The sequence below is a fragment of the Nilaparvata lugens genome, chromosome 11 (genome assembly GCF_014356525.2).
Source record: "Nilaparvata lugens isolate BPH chromosome 11, ASM1435652v1, whole genome shotgun sequence".
NCBI lineage: Eukaryota > Metazoa > Arthropoda > Insecta > Hemiptera > Delphacidae > Nilaparvata > Nilaparvata lugens.
Genome location: NC_052514.1, coordinates 24,901,304 through 24,921,678, shown reverse-complemented (window position 1 = coordinate 24,921,678; position 20,375 = coordinate 24,901,304). Strand labels below are relative to the sequence as shown.

At 35.5% G+C, this 20,375-nt stretch overlaps 1 protein-coding gene across 1 annotated transcript in view; it reads right to left on the bottom strand.

Annotated features, from left to right (window-relative positions):
- LOC111051775 (protein vestigial) overlaps window positions 1-20,375 on the bottom strand; it is a 77,608-nt gene that overhangs the window by 1,090 nt on the left and 56,143 nt on the right. Inside the window, exons 4-5 of the mRNA XM_039437965.1 lie at window positions 17,197-17,368; window positions 11,089-11,336 (exon numbers count right to left, since the gene is read on the bottom strand). Coding sequence (XP_039293899.1) covers window positions 11,089-11,336; window positions 17,197-17,368 — 420 coding nt within the window. The remainder of the gene's footprint in view (window positions 1-11,088; window positions 11,337-17,196; window positions 17,369-20,375) is intronic.

Here is a 20,375-nt window from a genome sequence, read left to right as displayed (position 1 = left end):
CTAATTTGAATATCCGAGCACCTGTGTGAACGACAATACTTGAAAGGATTTCGTGGGCATGCGTCATTAATTCAAACTTGTATCTGCTTACAACAATAATTGATTGGCTGATAAAAATGAGCGATTTTATCGGTGAAGATTGATTTGATGATGGAGTATCCTTTGATATACAAGTGAAAACACCTTTTCAGCTGGATTGACCTGAATTGTTACAGATACTATAGATTTATTGAAATACAGTGTAGTATTTAGATATTATGCAAATTGACAAATAGTATTCATTCCATAAGACTGTATTGTATGATTCCCAAATCATCATGAAAAGATTACTATATTATTTGAGATTTCACAGATCTTTGAAAATCAATTTATGGTCGTCAAGATTCAACTGGAAAAGAGATTGATGGCATAATGATAACAATGTAACAATTAATGATGTGTAATTTCACCAATATGAGATTGATGGCATGGTATTATAATCAATAATTGGTGTAATTTTTCCAATATGAGAGAGCCATATCGAATAATTAAATTCACACTAGTTGAAATGATGACTCCTTGAGGGAGTTTCACTAACTAACTAAGGGAGTTAAGTAACTAATATCATTATGAGCTTTAAGATCACTTCAAAATCGTTTGAAAGCCTGTAGTTCCACTCATCTGTAATGATTATTCCTGTATCTAGGCACAGAATGTAGCCAAATAAAAAGCAGTCTCTTTAAGGCTCATATGAAGTACATTTTTCTCAGAAAAATATAATACAGTACAGAAGTTTAATATTGAACGAGTATATAAGCTCTCTTCAGAACATTATTACTAATTCAAATTACTTTTTGCGATATTAGTTCTATCTTTCTCTATTTCATGCTACAATCATGATCCGCTGCTTATTTTCTCATTTGCTCCTTGAACACATGCCTTTCTCCCAGGCTTTCTTTTCAGTGCGTCATTCTCTCTTCTTTGCACTTGAATTCTTGTATACTGGCACTGGCGCCACCGAAGTCATGCCGTCAGCTTCCGACCAGAACACATCAGACTGTCTTCTGATCTTCTCTTTTTTCTTCATCACCTCTCTGATGATTCTTCTTCTCCTTTTTCTTCTACTTCTCCTTTCACTTCTCGTTATTCTCCTTCTTTTTCATCTTCCTATTAATTTTCCTTGTTTCCCTCTTTTTCTTCTTCTCCTCTCAACTCGGAAGCCGACAATCACCTGTCGCCCAAGACATTCCACTCAACAAAAAAACCTCCCTGTTTCTGATTCTTGGTGACTATTCTTCCATCCTCATCGTCCTTTCTTACTCTCTCCTATCTCCGTCTCACTATCATTCTCAATAATAATTCCAAAATTTGGCCTGTGACTTACACAAAGTGTATTTACTCAAACTAATAGACAAAACCCAACAAAAACAACTCAAATCAAACCACCACATTCGAATAACTGAGCACAATACAACAACTTGAGATGATATAACGTTTTCAATAATTATTATCCTGCTTATAACATTAATTGTGTAGGAATGTATCGGACTAGAGCTAAGAAAACAAACAGAGATGCGATAATAAGATATAACCTGTCTTATCGATCTATTCCAGGAATTATTGATCAGCGCAGGCGATCTCTGCATCATGTTGTGTTGTCTAGTCTCGACTAGTTTCAGTTCTCTAGTTCACAAACCAGTTGTGGATTTTATAGCAATATTCACTTTAATCTGTCAGCATTGGCTGAATGGGGAGCGTTGGTGTTGTTTATGAGGAATGCTGACAATTCAATGTAAATTCAATAGTGATTGACTCTAGTGAGATTTGATTGAAATCTGTCAGCATTGGTTCAATGAGAAGCTTTGGTGTTGTTTATGTGGAATTCTGCCAGTTCTAAGTGAGTCTCACTATAAAAACTTTACTTGATTTCTTGACCAAAACGATTGGTTTTTTGATCTGATAATCGTTCCTGAGTTGTAATTTTTCTTACTCAGTAAATTGTGCACGTTTGTTTCTAATGGGGATAATGTATATTGAGAGGGGATCAGGCTTACCAGCTGGTTATGGGACTATGTTGAGTCATGGATACATTTAATTGGAAATATTTCGGATGTTTTATCTTCACCCAATGCTTTGCGAGCTTAATTGTTCGACCATTATTAATAATATTCATGTTTTACTCTTGTTGTTGATGAAAATTCATTCCATAATCTACATATACTGTATCATATTAAAATAATTTTATATTATTCTACAACTAATGGAAATTATGTGTCTTTGTATCGACTTTATTCAAAATAGATTTTCATAATCTACAATACATTGGATGGACAACATCTATTTTTTGCAGCAGTTCAAATCAAAGTTAGGTTTACATTTCAGTTTCATGAATATCATCGCATTCAATTGATGTCCTATCAACTGATTCTTGTTCCAATAATCAATAAGCAGGAAACATGTTTTTGTTTTTTATTGCATTAATCTCGCATTTGAAAATCTATTGGTGATAAACATGTCACGATTAGACTCATTATCGTTTCATAAAGCTCATACATGATCAGTTAATCAAGTTTCCGTGGAAATAATTCAGTTCACAAGTAAAACTGAACGTTGTTTAGGAAACTGAAAGAAAACGAGCAGCTCTGCTTTCATGGAATAGCTTTGCATCGGAACCCTCTTTGGGCTTAACTCACGCACGCTATAGACACTAACACAAAGTAAACGTATGGTGAGAGAGAGAGAGAGAAATAAAGCGGAAAAGAGAGAGCGAGTGATAAAGCACAAGAGAGAGTTAGTGAGGGTGAATGAGAGGGAATGGAAGAGCGAGTATGTGGTTGCTATGACAACCAGGCAGTAAAGCGTAGGACGTGTGTACCGAGAGTAATGTATATACATACATTATGTACAATAAACAAACATATATATATACTTGGTGCAGACCCTCACTTATTGCAGAGGGCATGGAATGCAGAGTTGTAAAGGGGTGTGGTCATGGTCAGTGGAAGACCAATCAAAGCACGTCTTATATAAACATAGAGTGAGAGAGAGGGGATGAAAGACAGGGAATGAGTTGGACAAAGATCTATGAGGAAAAGGGGAGAGTGTAGAAGAGTAAAAGAAAAAGGAGGGAGAAGGACTAGCTGGAAGAAGATGAAATACATTTGTGGACAGTGAGGAAGGAGTAAGAGTAGAAAAGAGTGAGAGGTTATGAGTGAGTAGGAGAGAGCTATGTGATTGCTGGGAGAATTGCTCTTTCTTTCCTTGCCAAAACAATAAGAGCGATCACAATGAAATTACTTGGAGAGGTAGAGTTTATCAAGAACGTACTCCAGTGGGGATGGTCTTACTCATTTCATTTTCAATTCCAAGGATTGGGCTGTAGTTCTCTCACTACACATTATTATCAGAATCATGATTTTTCTTCAATTGATCCGTCATTTGATGATACTTGTTTTAAATTTAATGCAGTAAAAAATTCTCCTATGAATAATTTGGGAAACAGCTATTATTTTCATGACCTTTTGAAAATATGCATGAACATCATAGAATTTCGAAGCTATTTCACAAGATATTTTGGGTTTTTGTTAATTCTCAATACATTTTTTTATTCATGGCAAATATCTTGGAAATAGTGTTGAATTCAAACTTAAATCTTATAAGTCTCATAATAAGAGATGTCTGTTATCTCTGACAAGCTCAGCCCAAAACAGTACATCTCCCAATGAAGATATTATTATATCCAATAAAGAAGAATATTTATGATAATAAATGATAGGCTCATTCCTATTTTTCTCAATAGGCTAGCTCATAAGCAAAAATATAATGATGAAATGTGATCCTGTTTTAAAACATTATCAAAGATATCAACTCAATTCAATGTGTGGATTAAGTTGATATCTTTCATCTTTTATCTCCCAGCAAGACGATAGAACTTCTAACACACTACATCAATAAAATTGAAATCGTTCAATCGTGATTTAGCTAGTTTTAATCCTGGATAATTAATCGTGTTGTAATTGACCCCAAACAGTAGAACAATGTATATTTTCACGTAAAATATAGCTACATATTACTGCATACATTTGAATACATGCACAATTCGAGAAGATTCCTAGGAATCTTAAAATAGGATAAAGAAAGAAATTAGAAGGAGAGAAGAACAACAACAACAAGGAGAATGAGACATCACGAAGAATTTTTTAAGAAGATAAATAAGTGAAGTCGGAAGAATAAGACATGAGTATGCAATCGACTGTAGGTACAATTAGACACAATTAGAAACAAATTAATGACCGTAATTATAATTAAATGCTTGCCTCTTGATTGATCCAGTAGTGTTTACGTACTTTTCAACAATCTTGAATCAGGTAATAAAAGAGAAATCGGCTTTAAAATTTGAAATTCCCTCGTGAATAGATTTTTTTGTGATCATAAATAGCAGATAGTGTGAATGTGAATTGTGGAGAACTAAGAAATATTTCAAAATCAGAATGTTTAAAGGAATGTGTTCCTGATTTTTAAATCTTGTGGTCATCAAAATATTCTATGGGAATAGTGATTATTGTATCATAGACAAAGTGCACAGGACTTTTCATACTTTGGACAGGGACTGTTGTGGTTGAAGTTGAGAATGCATTGACATCTGAAGAAAAATTAATCTAGCCAAGTAATTATTGCCAATCCTCAATCTTATAAATTACCATGTAATGGTGATCATAATGATAATAGTGATATCGAAAATTGAGTGTCGATACAAAGTAAGAACAATATTCAAATCAGCGTTGAAAATTTTAAATTTACATTTTACAGTGGAAATATTACAAGAGACTCGAGAGTCTGTTTTGTCATATTTAAACAATTCAATTCAAATGTATTCAGCTACTACAATTTCAGAAGATGATGTAATGATAAAAATGAGATGTTGTTCATTTGTGGGCAAGAGTTAAGCTAAAGCGGAAAATACCTCAGTGACATCTTCAAGAAACGAGAGCAATATTGTTGTTTAATAATGCGCATGTAACAATGTTTATTAAGATATTTCGCTCCCCTCATAACGAAACATCTCATCTCATTTTGTCCTCCATTTCAAACCTCTTCATCTCATCATTCCAAGTTTTCTCCTTCTTTTTCATTTCCATCTCCATCTCCTTCTCTTTCCTCTTCATTTTCTTTTTCATATTCTCTCGGTTTTTCCTCCGTATCACCCTTTCAATTCCCCTCATTATTCAATTTTATTGTCTCCTGAAATCCACTGCTTTGTCACCTGGAAGATACAAAAGTTTCCGAATTCTTTCATTTTTTTCTTGCAGTTGAACATTTTATTGAGGTAGGTAGTGAATTTGATGACTAAAGGTAGGCGCACACAGATCGTCATCGGACCATATAGGTATGCGCACTCCAATTGAAAACAATGCATCCACCGATCCGTCCGATGCGTGCTGTCCGTCTGATGACGATCTGTGTGCGCCTACCTTTATCAGTGCATTTATCTATTGGAATTCTATGCGGGAAAATAGTACCAAAACATGGAGCGTAATTTTCCAGTAGTTTGAAAACGGCTCAGAAGTTCGAATTTGTCCATATTTATATTACATTATACTAAGATATGATTCAATTCAATCATGATTTTCCTCATACAATAGAGGAACAATAACAAAGAAAATAATATCTCATAGAATAGGGTGTTTATATTCCAAACTTCACTCTTTGTCCACGTATTTTTTTGTGTAACTATGTGATTACAGAGGAATCAGCCTTTTGAATGTTGGCTATAAGACCTATTCTAAAATAATCAACTGCCGCATAAAAACAATTGCTGAAGCGATTCTGAATGAAGAACAAAATGGATTCAGAAGAGGAAGGTCATGCTCAGACAATATTTTTGCAGTGAAGAGGATAATTGAAAAAAGGCGAAAATACAATTTAGAAACCCATATGGCCTTTATTGATTTCGAAAAAGCTTTTGATAGAGTTGATCGAAATCGACTCTGGGAGATTCTGTGGAAGAGAGGTTATCCAAGACATCTGATTGATGCTGTCAAAACCTTATACCGCGAAACAAAAATCATTATAAATACAGGTAATTAAAGACTAGAAGAGATTACTATTAATCAAGGAGTAAGACAAGGGTGTAGTCTATCATCCACTTTATTTAACATTTACATTGACCACATTTTCAGAGAATGGAAATGTAAAGTAGATTTGGGAATTAAATTATATGATGACGTTTACCTCAATGCACTTTTGTTCGCGGATGACCTGTGGATAATACAGAAAAATGAAGACAGTCTACAAAAGTCAGTTCATATCCTGAATGAAATATGCAAAGCTTGTAATTTCAGAATTTCTCAGGGGAAGACAAAAATTATGGCTTACACCGGTAAATATCCGACAAGATCAAAAATAGTTGTTGACAACATAGTATTGAAGCAAGTGTCACAATATTGCTACATTAGTTGTGATATCAGTTTCAAGGACGAATTGGATATTGATAAGAAAATAAGTAAATTCCAATCAATATGTGGCAACATCAGCAGAACCCTGAACAAGACAGCGAGGTAAGAAACACTCATGAAGTTCTACAGAGTGTTGGTTGCCCCTGTTCTTCTATACGGAAGTGAATCATGGGTCACAACAAAACGTCTAGAGAGCAGGGTGCAGGCAGCAGAAATGAGATTCCGCCGGGACCACCGCCGGGACTACATAAGAAACGAGGATATACGACAAGAACTGGGTGCTTTCAACATGAACGAGAAGGTAATATCATATCGCAACCAATGGAGGAGCATGTCAACAGAATGCCAGCAGAAAGGCTTCCCTTGATGATTCTGAACTACCACCCGAAAGGGAAAAGAGATATAGGTAGACCTAGGAAAATATGGCAATAGAATACATAATACGTAATAGCTGCAAAAAATTTTCAGTTTCATTATAAATCTACTATAAAAAAAGAACAACTTTAATTTTAGATTTACTGTGTGCTGTAATAGATTCGATCTATACTGTTGTGAGTTGGAACAGGCAAGAGCCTAATCCTTGATGAAAAGGAGAAGAAGAAGACTATATGATGCTGATAGTCTCTCGTTCTGTGCAGTTCATACACTCTCAACCGGCCAAGATAGTAGAGGACGACAATAGTCGACAGTAATCGTCAATAATTGGCTTGGAAGTTGGAACATAAACGCCCTTTAGTATGATCCATTGATCAATCTTCTGATGCTATCTTTTCTCTATGCTCATATTTTTTCTATGTACCTACAAACATGCCTTTGGCTTATGTGAGCATAACCCTAGATAAAATAAATAATTGTTTGGGCATCGAACGTTTTTGGATTCCAAATTCTTGTTTTCACTCTCTGAAAACATTTAAGTCTGCTCTGTGAACCAAGCAGACAACGATTGTAAAACGATTTGATATCCATTTCCTTATACATTTAGCCGATTGATACCCAAAATTTATTCGAAAAATATAATTGGTCTTTGTGTGAATTTTCCACAACGGAAAGGTTGTGGGAAAATTAAAAAACCTTAACATTTTCTGTGATGATTTAAATCCATGAATATTTTTTAAAATCATATAAAAACCGAAATGAAGGTACTGTCTTTGGTATTCTTTTAAACAATTTCAAACTGTTTACCTGTTCAATGTAATCAAAGGTCTATAGAAAGGTCTTCCATTCGTATACTTTCCTATCGAAACCTATTTCGATATTTACTCTTTTGCATTGCTTTGGAGAATCGAAAGCTATGCCTCTTAAGAATCCTATTCCAACTGATTTATACATGAATGAATGGATAGATGATGATTTTGTACAACTAGAAATGAATAGCACATAATTAAGAATATTCGAATGAACGCTTCTATCCACATCAAAGTAAGCAAAACACTGTAAACACTTCAACAGAATATTAGTGGAACGGAAAGTGAATGGAACGCCAATAACAGTGGTGGATAATGATTATAAAGAGTGGGCGTGAATGCGCGTTGGGGAGATATATTAGGCGCCGAGACGCTCCCTCAAAAGGCGACGTCGCTGACTCAAGGAGAAAGTGGAAGAGGAAAAGAAAATGAGGTGAAGAAGAAAAAAGGGAATGAGATGTTGGTAAGGGTAGAGGAGGGAGGGAATGATAAAGTGCGTTATTAAGAAAGGCGAATGAGGGTGAAGAGTACTACTGTGATGAGCGCTATTACTTTAGTAAGAAAATGATGTAGTAGAGGAAGAAGGAAGGGACAAAAGATGAAACCAAGGAAGGAATCACGATATAAGATGAATACATTAAAAAAAGATAAAAATAATAAAAAAGGTGGTGTCGAAAAATTAGCTGAAGGTAAAGGAAAAGATAGGCTAAGTTGGTGAAGGAAACAAACTAGAGAAAAAGGAGGGGGAGATAAGATACAAAGAAGTAAGAAGATAGGGAAGGGAACATAATGATAGAATACTACTAAGAGAAGGAGGATAAACATCATTAATGAAAATACAAGAAGAACTATGATACTAGAACAATACAAGAATGAATTGAAGTCAATGCAGCAAAGAGAGAAAAAAAAGGAAAAGAAGAAAGGTGCAAAATGGAGAAGACTATTGAAAATGGAGAGCTAACAAGGAGAACAAGTACATAATCAAGAATAAAAAAATAGGAGGAAATTATGAAATAGGTGAGAAGGAATATCAACAAATAGGAGAGGAATATTAGCAGGTGAGGTAATATTTATTGAAAAAGATTATGTAGAAGAGAAGGAGCGATAAAAATGATGAAAAGGAGAGAATGAAGAGTAGGAGAAGGAGAGATGAAGAGAAGATAAGATGGATGAGGAGTAATCGACTACGGAATCAGCAGCAAAGCAAGAGATTGCTTGGTTTTCCCTCATCAGTTATCATTCATCATCCTCTCTCCCATTTATTGTCTCTTCTCTTCTTCTTCCTTCCCTTTTTCCTCTCCTCCTTTCCTGACCCGATCCGCCCTTCGCATCATAATGGCATTCCATATAAAGCACCATGAAATTACGCGTCATGCCTCTACCCTCCTATAATTTTCATTCTCGTCGCCATCAAATTGGTGGTGCGTACTCTCTCCCTCTTTTCACTTTCTCTCTCTCCCTTCATTCTCTTTATCTCTTACTCCCTCTTCTCTCTTTCACTCTCTCTCCCTCTTCTCTCATTCTCTCTTTTCCATTCATTTTCTCTCTCCCTTACCCCTCTCTCTCTCTTCTCTACCCTCTATTCCCCTCTTTTCTCTCTCAAGTGCTTCCCCAGACACGGGGTCCACAACAGTGTTTTCACGCAACCACATTGTGCTCAGAGTACAAATTTATTGGAAAATTGAATTATAGGCAGCGATAATTTTCGGGAGTTGACGTGGAATTTCACCAGCCGTTTGTCCATGATTTTGTTCTGCTGTATATTACGCCAACAGTCATATAATCAACGTCATTGTTGATTAATTCATGAACATGTGAGATACTGGTCATGTTGGAATTTCTTTGTCATGTTATTCATGTTTTTCTAATGGATTTACAGCATACAGTGAATCTAGATGTATTGTCTATGAAGAGAATGGTAGGTTATTCAACCTATTTATGAACTTCAATTTTTTATTGATATCATTGGCGGAATAAATCTGATATCAACTAATCATCCAAATATTGATGAGCCCTCAGTATGTTCAAAAGTTATTTTTAAAATTTAATTTGATTTTAATCAGATGTCATGTTCAACCTGATCCAATTGTATCACTTAGGCCCGGTTGCACAAAAGTATGTTAAATTTCAACCGTGATTTAATGTCTCTTGGAACAATCACAGAAACCTCCTTTTCAAAAATATTTGTCTGATTGGTTCTCGTGACATTTAATCATGATTAAAATCAACAGGCCATCCAGGGCATTATGATGATCACAACTCCATAGTGAGGTCCGCGTTATTATGGCAGTATTTGATTGCAATGGTGTTGCTATCCTTGCCTATTATTTGGCAAAGAAGATAGAGCAATCCTTCTCTAGCTCCGCAACTTTGCCAGATTGTTTTTCAAAAATGTAGAAATATAATTAATTAACATAAATATTTCATCTCAATTATGAAAAAGTATTATTCAATCATTAAATATTATATTTCTTCGATGAACAAAATACGATTAATTTCAACACGAATGGACATCTAATACTACATCAGATGTATCGGTATCAGCTATCATCTATATAAGGTAGTGGCAAGACAGAGAGTCGGCAACGCTTTTCTCCTATCTTTCTCAATTGTCATTATAACGTGAACCTCACTATAGCTTGACTTAATCATGGAATACGTCGTATTGTAGTGTTGCTATTGTCAATACAGGCCTTGCCCAACAAATATACGATGGCCATTTTTCCTCAACCTCCGATTGAGAAATAATTTTTCCACTACAAGTTACTTACACTTATGCTTATTCTTCAACATAATTGCCGTATAATTTGAGGCATTTGTCATACCAGTGGGCCAGTCCACCAGAATCCTCTTCATAAAATGCTGCCGCCAAATGAGATCATGTCTCGAGTTTTGCGGGAAGGTATGAGTTACTACTAATCAAGTCAAGATTGTATGGTTGGTGATCGAAATCATCCCATTTGCTTTGCTGGAGAAGCCATTTGGTTGCATCAGCACTATGAGACGAGTTGTCATGGATCACGTCGATTCCAGAAGTCACTCACGGACAAAATCATCACTCATTATGATTCCTGTATGAATTTGAATCATTCTTCGTTAGATTTATGCTTGATAATTGCATGTTGCTTGCAAGAAGGAATAACGCTACGCAACTAGCACTTAGCGGTAGGCTTAAGTGAGACGTCCATGTTTCTGGGTCCATAACTCGATAACAATATGGACGATCCAGTCACACCCATCCCCCACGGGCCATTAAAATCTACACCCCCCTACTGTTTTTCTGTGTCTTAAGATATGTGATTGGAGTTTGAAAAATAACCCTCGTATAAATGGGTATTTAAAATAAAATTTTGAATTTTAATCATGTCTTGTTGTTTAAAAATGGCATATTTAAAAAAAAGGATCAAACTTTGAGATTTTAGTAGAATTTTGATCGAATAAAATCAGATTGTCATAAAATAGTTACTGACCAGACATAGTAGGATAAGCAGGTGGATAGGAGGTTGATGCGGGGTCAAGGGCGTGTGGCTGCTGAGGCGTGCGGTGGTTGGGAGGCCACTCAGGTGGCTTAGTGGCGGCGTGGTGGTGGTAGGGCCCCGTGGCGTGCGGGTGCCCAGGGTGGCCCAAACGGGCGGGTGGCGGATGCCCCAGCAACAGGCTGCCATACTGCGCCGCCATGTTGTGGTGGTGATGGTGGTGGTGGTACTCGTGGACGGCTCTAGAAACAAAATTCAGGAAAAATTGCAAATTAAAATAGTCTGAAGAATGGTGATAAGATGCATTTTCAAAAATAGACAGTAATCTTTACACACTCATCAAAGGATACAAAATAGCAACTTGTTTAACTCATAGGAACTTTGCAGAAAAAAAATTGAAGAAAATTCAAATGTCAGTTTGATAATTGAGGATTGTGCAGATACGTTGGACGGCCTAGGGGCTTGTTCCATAAGAGTTTGAAAGAGCCTAGCCACCTCTAATACAGTATTAGCCACCTCTGTATTAGAGGTAGCTATGATGAGAGCAAACACTAGTACGACATGTATGCAACAAAAATGTGCTTGTCTTAGGTCGGGGACCCCGGCAATTAGAATTAATCAAGCACCAGATCGAATGTTTTTTCCTGAAATAGAAATGGTGACAGGCCTTCACTGCCCAATATATGTCAATAAAATAATACAGTCTTTATCGGATAGATGATTAGCCTACGTCTATTTAGTAGTTTGTTTGTCAAATAAGGCGGTATGCACACCGGAGAAACGCATTTCGTGAAGCCCTCTTTCATGAAAATTGTTTCATGCAATCCGTTTCACTCGCGCATGCATACAAAAGAAACGTTCCCTGCCTAATCTTATCAGTCGATTGCGAGCAACTTTCGTTTCACGTTTCCTGAAACTTTTTTCACGAAACGCGTTTCTCCGATGTGCATCCCGCCTGAAAGTCGGAATCAATCATTGTAATAGGCATCTGTAAAGCAATCAATTTCGTCATTCACGAGAGTAAGTAAGGAGTAAGCTTCCGATTCCTTCCAATATTTCACTTTTGACTCTTCCTCTCCAATACACATGTACTGAACTTCTTTGATAAATTTCACTTGACCTTTTCACTTTCCACAAGATGTTCTATTTCTTAGCTGTAGCTTAGTCGCTAAACTGTAGCTGTAGCTTAGTCGCTTGACTCTAGCTGTAGGTTTGTCGCTTAACTGTAGCTGCAGCTTAGTCGCTTAACTGTAGCTGTAGCTTAGTCGCTTAACTGTAGCTGCAGATTAGTCGCTTAACTGTAGCTGTAGCTTAGTCGCTTAACTGTAGCTGCAGCTTAGTCGCTTAACTGTAGCTGTAGCTTAGTCGCTTAACTGTAGCTGCAGATTAGTCGCTTAACTGTAGCTGTAGCTTAGTCGCTTAACTGTAGCTGCAGCTTAGTCGCTTAACTGTAGCTGTAGCTTAGTCGCTTAACTGTAGCTGCAGCTTAGTCGCTTAACTGTAGCTGCAGATTTGTCGCTTAACTGTAGCTGTAGCTTAGTTTGCAGCACAAAGGAGGAAGAATTCTTACTTTGTAGTCGCACGTCGCAGACATCGTTCAATCAGTGTGGTTATTACCCGTTACCAATGCACTTTCGAATAAGGACCCTGGATCCGGTGAAGCTATCGTAATATGATATTTTTTATATTTGAAACATGATGCTGGTAGGCTAATTTTGATCGTGAATTGTAACTTTTTAAGTATTTGTGTGCTGTGCCAAATATAAACAGGGTCACTTTCATAGTATACTGTACGTATTAATAGAAATATTATTGATTTTCAATAGTTAAGCTCATGTCAAGAATAAAAGTCTATCAATTAATGTATATTGTCAATTCATTACTTGAACTCATGAGAGGTGAATCGAAAATACTAGTAGTTCTATGAACAGTAGACCTCGCGCAGTTATAACCACAGTCTCCTCTAATACTGTCCATCAGAGTAAATTCTATCCTGGCGGCGAGATATCAAATCAAATCAAATCAAATTCATTTATTTCCAAGAAGAAAACAAACAATAATTTACTCATACACATACATACACGAGCAAAAATAAAAATACATTTTCATACTACAATCATACATACATGCATTTACATGAGGGAAGAAAACTAATTATAAAATTTCTAGGCATCACCAGCAAAAAAATAACTCTTTGCCCGCTGGTGAGATTTGCTTGGAAAAAATCCTTAAAATAACTAGAAAATGAAATGAAAAGGCTTTGTAACAAAAGTAGAGACACAAAATATAATTTAAATCCATATATTTTAAAAATGTGGTCCAAAGTAGAATAATTCACACCTATATTGATAATTTATAAAAGGTCAGAATTCAGAGAAATACCAAACTGAACACTGGGACACAAAAAAAAAACAAATCACAGTGCTAGGTTCAAAGTGAAGCTACTTTAAGTTATCAATTGCATGCCTCACTGCATGCAATTAACAGTCCACACAACAGCTGTTTTTTCACTAAGTTACATGGAGATATTGAATTGCATGCGTCATTGCATGCAATTTATAATCCACTCGACAGCTGATTTATGATATATAACTCTAAAGTCTGATTTTTACGGTAATATTGGCGTTCGAAGGAAACTCCTTTTCCTTTTGTATTATCCTTGAAATGCAAAATTTCAAATGCCTTATGTATATGTCGATGCGAAATTCAAAAAGGAACATATATCTGTCAAATTTCATAAAAATCTATTGCTGCGTTTCGCTGTAAATGCGGAACATAAAAACGAAAATATAAACATAAAGAGAAATGCAAACCGTCGACTTGAATCGAAGACCTCACTTCGCTCGGTCAATAAGATCGGAAATGTATTTGACATGTTTGGCATGACGACCGCCGACATATTTGCGGGGGTCCTTAGTGGTGGGGGGTTGGTTTTAATGGAACCCCTTGATAGAATCCTAAAAGCGCGTCATACACACAAGCTATTCACACACAAACTTCATAATAAAATAATTGTGTAATGTTTCATATTAAAAGGTTAGAAATTCTTACTTTTCATTCAAATTTGATCTTCCTATGCAGAATTACCAGTTAAATTCATTCGCAATCTGCAAGTGATAATTATTCATTCATTGATTCAAACCAGTTTCACACCCATCAGATTTTTTGCTCATAACTCATCATTGCTTCCAAAACCTGATACATTGAGGAAATATATGCGATTAAACAGCTTTATATTTTGACAAGAATTCACCAGGCTTTCAATACGAATGATATCAAAATTTAACGTTTGTGATTAAAAAACGTTAGAGAAATACAAAAAACCCAGGACGAGATCGATGTTAGTCTACTAAACGAAAAATCACACGAATATAATCTATATAGAGTGGCATTGGGACTTCTCCTATAGACACACCACTATAACATTATACCTGAGAATGTAATAGGGCTTATGTATATTATCAAGAATTTATAGATAGATATAGACTACGAGTACGGTGCTATTCTAACATTCAATATGAATAGATATACATTAAGGGCTGCAACAGATATACAGCAATAACTATTTAGAAATATGGAATGGAGTCGGATAGATAGCTATTCCCATAGTCGTAGGTTATAAGGACATCTATTCCTACGGATCAACACTGAAAGATACCGACTTTTAACATGTGAAAGAACTGGTCCGAGTCGCTTCCTTATAAGCTTTTTTCTCTCAAAAATCTAAAAAAACCGAGGCGGCACGTCGACTTGTGCTTATAATTCTTCTTTCTCCTTCTACTTAAGTTGACAAAAAACTAATATTGGTCTCTCGCTTCGATAGGGAACTGGTTACTGATGAGCGGTTGGTTTTATTTTTCTTTCAAATTAAAATTTGGACGAATGCTTGCGTTTACATGGTCTTTAGTCGTCAATAGCGGTTGACAAATCAAAATATTTTCACCTCTTAGCACATTCTTGTGTTTGATATCGGTTATCCAGCACATTCTTGTGTTTGATATCGGTTATTTAATTAATTTTCATCCCATTGGGTTGAGGTTGGGGTGGCGTTAACATTTTTCAGAGGATTATTTCAAGTTGACAATTTCATTCAGTCTAGTGATTTCGGATATTTTAGGATTAAATTCACTAGAAGAGTATTACTTGCAAGCAGAAGAAGATGCTGAGATAGTCAAAAACACGTACGTTTGTCATATTATTGAAATCAATTGTGATTAACCGCTGATTCAAGACGTCTTTCGTCATATTAATGAGTTATCCCGCCATTATCTACTGTCATTTGTTATTCAAAGCCATTGAATTCAATTTCAATACTGTATTTCATCCTTAAAGGTTTTTTATGAATTTTTCTTGTTTATCCGATAGTTTTTGACAAAACCTTTGAAATCTAAAATACTCAACTACTTTGCACTGATTGTTGTGTCAGCTTTTCTGTTTAATAGCTCACCTGTGATGTGAATACTGGTAATGAGGATGATGCCAGGGGTCAGTGCTAGCTCCGGCCACATTATGGTACACGGAATCACCATAGAGGTCGCTAGCTGAGCTCTGATTGGTGCTCTGGTAGTTGCTGTTCCAAAACGACGGCGGGAAGTTACGTGACGTCATCGGTGATGATTCTGCAACAAAAATTGAAAACAAACTATTCACACACAAACTTCATAATAAAATAATTGTGTAATGTTTCATATTAAAAGGTTAGAAATTCTTACTTTTCATTCAAATTTGATCTTCCTATGCAGAATTACCAGTTAAATTCATTCGCAATCTGCAAGTGATAATTATTCATTCATTGATTCAAACCAGTTTCACACCCATCAGATTTTTTGCTCATAACTCATCATTGCTTCCAAAACCTGATACATTGAGGAAATATATGCGATTAAACAGCTTTATATTTTGACAAGAATTCACCAGGCTTTCAATACGAATGATATCAAAATTTAACGTTTGTGATTAAAAAACGTTAGAGAAATACAAAAAACCCAGGACGAGATCGATGTTAGTCTACTAAACGAAAAATCACACGAATATAATCTATATAGAGTGGCATTGGGACTTCTCCTATAGACACACCACTATAACATTATACCTGAGAATGTAATAGGGCTTATGTATATTATCAAGAATTTATAGATAGATATAGACTACGAGTACGGTGCTATTCTAACATTCAATATGAATAGATATACATTAAGGGCTGCAACAGATATACAGCAATAACTATTTAGAAATATGGAATGGAGTCGGATAGATAGCTATTCCCATAGTCGTAGGTTATAAGGACATCTATTCCTACGGATCAACACTGAAAGATACCGACTTTTAACATGTGAAAGAACTGGTCCGAGTCGCTTCCTTATAAGCTTTTTTCTCTCAAAAATCTAAAAAAACCGAGGCGGCACGTCGACTTGTGCTTATAATTCTTCTTTCTCCTTCTACTTAAGTTGACAAAAAACTAATATTGGTCTCTCGCTTCGATAGGGAACTGGTTACTGATGAGCGGTTGGTTTTATTTTTCTTTCAAATTAAAATTTGGACGAATGCTTGCGTTTACATGGTCTTTAGTCGTCAATAGCGGTTGACAAATCAAAATATTTTCACCTCTTAGCACATTCTTGTGTTTGATATCGGTTATCCAGCACATTCTTGTGTTTGAATCGGTTATTTAATTAATTTTCATCCCATTGGGTTGAGGTTGGGGTGGCGTTAACATTTCTCAGAGGATTATTTCAAGTTGACAATTTCATTCAGTCTAGTGATTTCGGATATTTTAGGATTAAATTCACTAAGAATATTACTTGCAAGCAGAAGAAGATGCTGAGATAGTCAAAAACACGTACGTTTGTCAATATTATTGAAATCAATTGTGATTAACCACTGATTCAAGACGTCTTTCGTCATATTAATGAGTTATCCCGCCAATATCTACTGTCATTTGTTATTCAAAGCCATTGAATTCAATTTCAATATTTCATCCTTAAAAGTTTTTTATGAATTGTTTCTTGTTTATCCGATAGTTTTTGACAAAACCTTTGAAATCTAAAATACTCAACTACTTTGCACTGATTGTTGTGTCAGCTTTTCTGTTTAATAGCTCACCTGTGATGTGAATACTGGTAATGAGGATGATGCCAGGGGTCAGTGCTAGCTCCGGCCACATTATGGTACACGGAATCACCATAGAGGTCGCTAGCTGAGCTCTGATTGGTGCTCTGGTAGTTGCTGTTCCAAAACGACGGCGGGAAGTTACGTGACGTCATCGGTGATGATTCTGCAACAAAAATTGAAAACAAACTCATTAGAAACTCTACTTTTTGTCACAAGTGGAAAATAATATTGTGAAGAGTTCGAACAATATTTGAGAAAAAATAACAAGTTTAACAGAGATTCATAGATTTGACATAAGCATGTCAACAGAATGCCAACAGACAGGATACCCTTGAAAATTCTTGACTACCACCCTATAGGAAAAAGAGATATAGGTAGACCTAGGAAAAGATGGCTATAAAATATAAAAGATGAATAACTGATTTAATAATTATTTTAGTTTTAGATTACCGTACTGTAATAGATAGATATACAATTATACTGTTGTGAGTCGGAACAGGCAAGAGCCTAAAATGAAGGAAGAAGAAGAAGACATGAGCAAAGAAATCATTGTAAAGGAAGTATAACTTTCAATATTTTTGCAATTGTGAAGGAAGAGTTTTGTTCAGATTTGTATTTGGAAATTGATCAATCTGATAAATTCAAAATTGTAGTAGATAAATTTTTTGGACTCAGAATTGTGTACGAATAATATTATCATTTAAGTTACGTAAGTAGCATAACCTTTAGACTGTGTATTCTAAATTAAGGTTTGAAACAGTTTTGGGCAAATGCCTGTTGTTTTTACCTGAATTGTATTTGCATATGAATAAATAAATAAATAACAATATATTTTTCAACAAACATCTAACAACCAATAACCGTAGATTTGATGATGCTACTAAGGGGCGAATATAATCTAAAACATTAACTTTTTCAACAATAGCCTAATCCTTGAACATTGATTGAGCAATAATTCAACAAGATTGAACATTCTGTATGCAATGATTCTAGTTGAATCCTAACCCTGAGAAACCAATAAGTTTTACATCGATAGAGTTATCAATGACACTGGCGTTTAGACCATTTTGGTATGAATCTGATTAATGAGCAAATCGATTGCTATTTTGCATCTGAGAGAATTGAGCCGAAATAACGTTCAACATTTGGTGATCAATCCGATCATTGTTTCCGCATTTTTGAGAAATGAGACGATATACTGCTTAACTAATGAGAATTGAAAAATCCATCATGAACCATATCTGTGAACCATTTATAGCATATTCGAATGGTTTATTATAAACCGTTGTTTAGCATGCCTGTGAAGCTTCCATGAAAGACAATGTAACTTCAACTAGCTTTTGTGTAACTTATAACTAGTCGATAGGCTTATTGGAAGTTTCAGTATTGATCAGCTACTTATCCAATTGATCATTTTTATTTACTTGTTGAACAAGTTTCTTGATTCTTATTGCTATCCTCATAACTTCCTACTCGGTGAGTTGCTGGCTTCTGTTCAGTATGCCTATCATTATTTCACATTGCTATTTTTATTGTACAATCCTATCCATTGATATCCTTGTACAATGAAGTTTCAACACTCCTTTCTTTGATCGACCACCTGATGGAAATTGAACGATGCATTATAGAAAGCAAGGTTTGAAATTATTTATTCCTGCAGATTTATTACGGTATTCACTAATTATAATTACATTAATCCTTTTACAACCAATCAACTGAAATTTTGATTTAAATAGTTTTTCGTCAGTAGAAGGGGATCCTTTAACTATTATTATGGTCGCTGGTAGCCGTTGATAATAATTCCATCCAATCTCAAATTTTCAATTTCCACTACCACCAACACCCATATCCAGAGCCTCGTATTATCAAGATCAAAGACCAAGCTGCGTAGGAATTCGATTTGTGTCATTTTTCCAGTCATTTTTCTAGAAACACCAGGTCATTCAATTCATCTGGAACATGTGTTTTAAGCTCTCAGCCACAAATTGCACATTTTCTTAAAAAAATAGAGCTAGAAGGATTATGATAGACCAACTCAGCATTATAAGTGAAAATTTGAGTCATAAAATTAATTGAAAATGTTCATGTTTCCAACTACCTGATTAACTCGTGTCTTTTAACTTGAGGTGGGTTTACATTCCCTATGTGTAATGATTCGACGTCTATGACAACGGAAGAATATTATGGGCTCTTATGGGAATTTTTACACTTTTGTGGGCTGCGAACGTTGTGAACACTCCCATAAGTATTCTTCCGTAGTCGTCGAATGATAACACATGAACGAAAACTCAGAGAAAAACACTTTTCTCCGTGATGAAAAGGACTTCAATCTTGTACCTAACAGATATCACTGGAAATTTGGCAGAAATGTGTCCTTCCCACAAAAATTACCTCAAAATTCTCTCAAAACAATGTAGATGGCGATTTTTATAGCAGCGATACAATCACCCCACAAGAGACACTAACCGTGAGAAAAATTGTGGATTTTTTGTCCGTCGTTTTAAGATCTAGTAACAACCCTTTCCACTGACATCCACAAATCTAGTGAAGCTTTATAGCCGGCCTGTTTCTATAAATTTATAAACAAGATTAGTGACTGATAAGACGCGGAGTGAAACTTTTTAAATTTATTTATGATCTGATGACAGACCAATAGGATGAGGGAAGAAGAAGATTATCTCACTTTGATAATATATATCACAGTATGTACTATATATCACAATGTATATAGTGAATTACACTTGGGTGTGAGTGTGTGTGTGTGTGTAAGGATGAGTCTCCCAACTAAAGGTTAAAAATTAGTGTTGAATCTTGTGTTGTTGGTTTGATCACCGACGTCTGATAAGATCGTAGTCGTTGTTTTATTTGCTTTTCCCGAGTTTGGTTTTGGCTTTATTTTGTAGTTCTGTTGAACGACGGTTATATTGTCGGCTGTTTTGGAGTGGGGACGATTTTTGAATCGGAAGAAGTAGAAAAAGAAAGAGGAAGGATGTCCAAGATCCAAGAGAACTGTAAAGGTTAAAGATTGGAAGAAAAGGATAGAAATAAGAGAAAGAAGAACAGTAGTACGATGAAAAAGAGTAGGATTTGTGATAGTGAGTGAACGGTGACGACTGATGAGAGAATTTTCTATTCTGTAATCAGGGTGATCAAAACCAATATTTTGATTA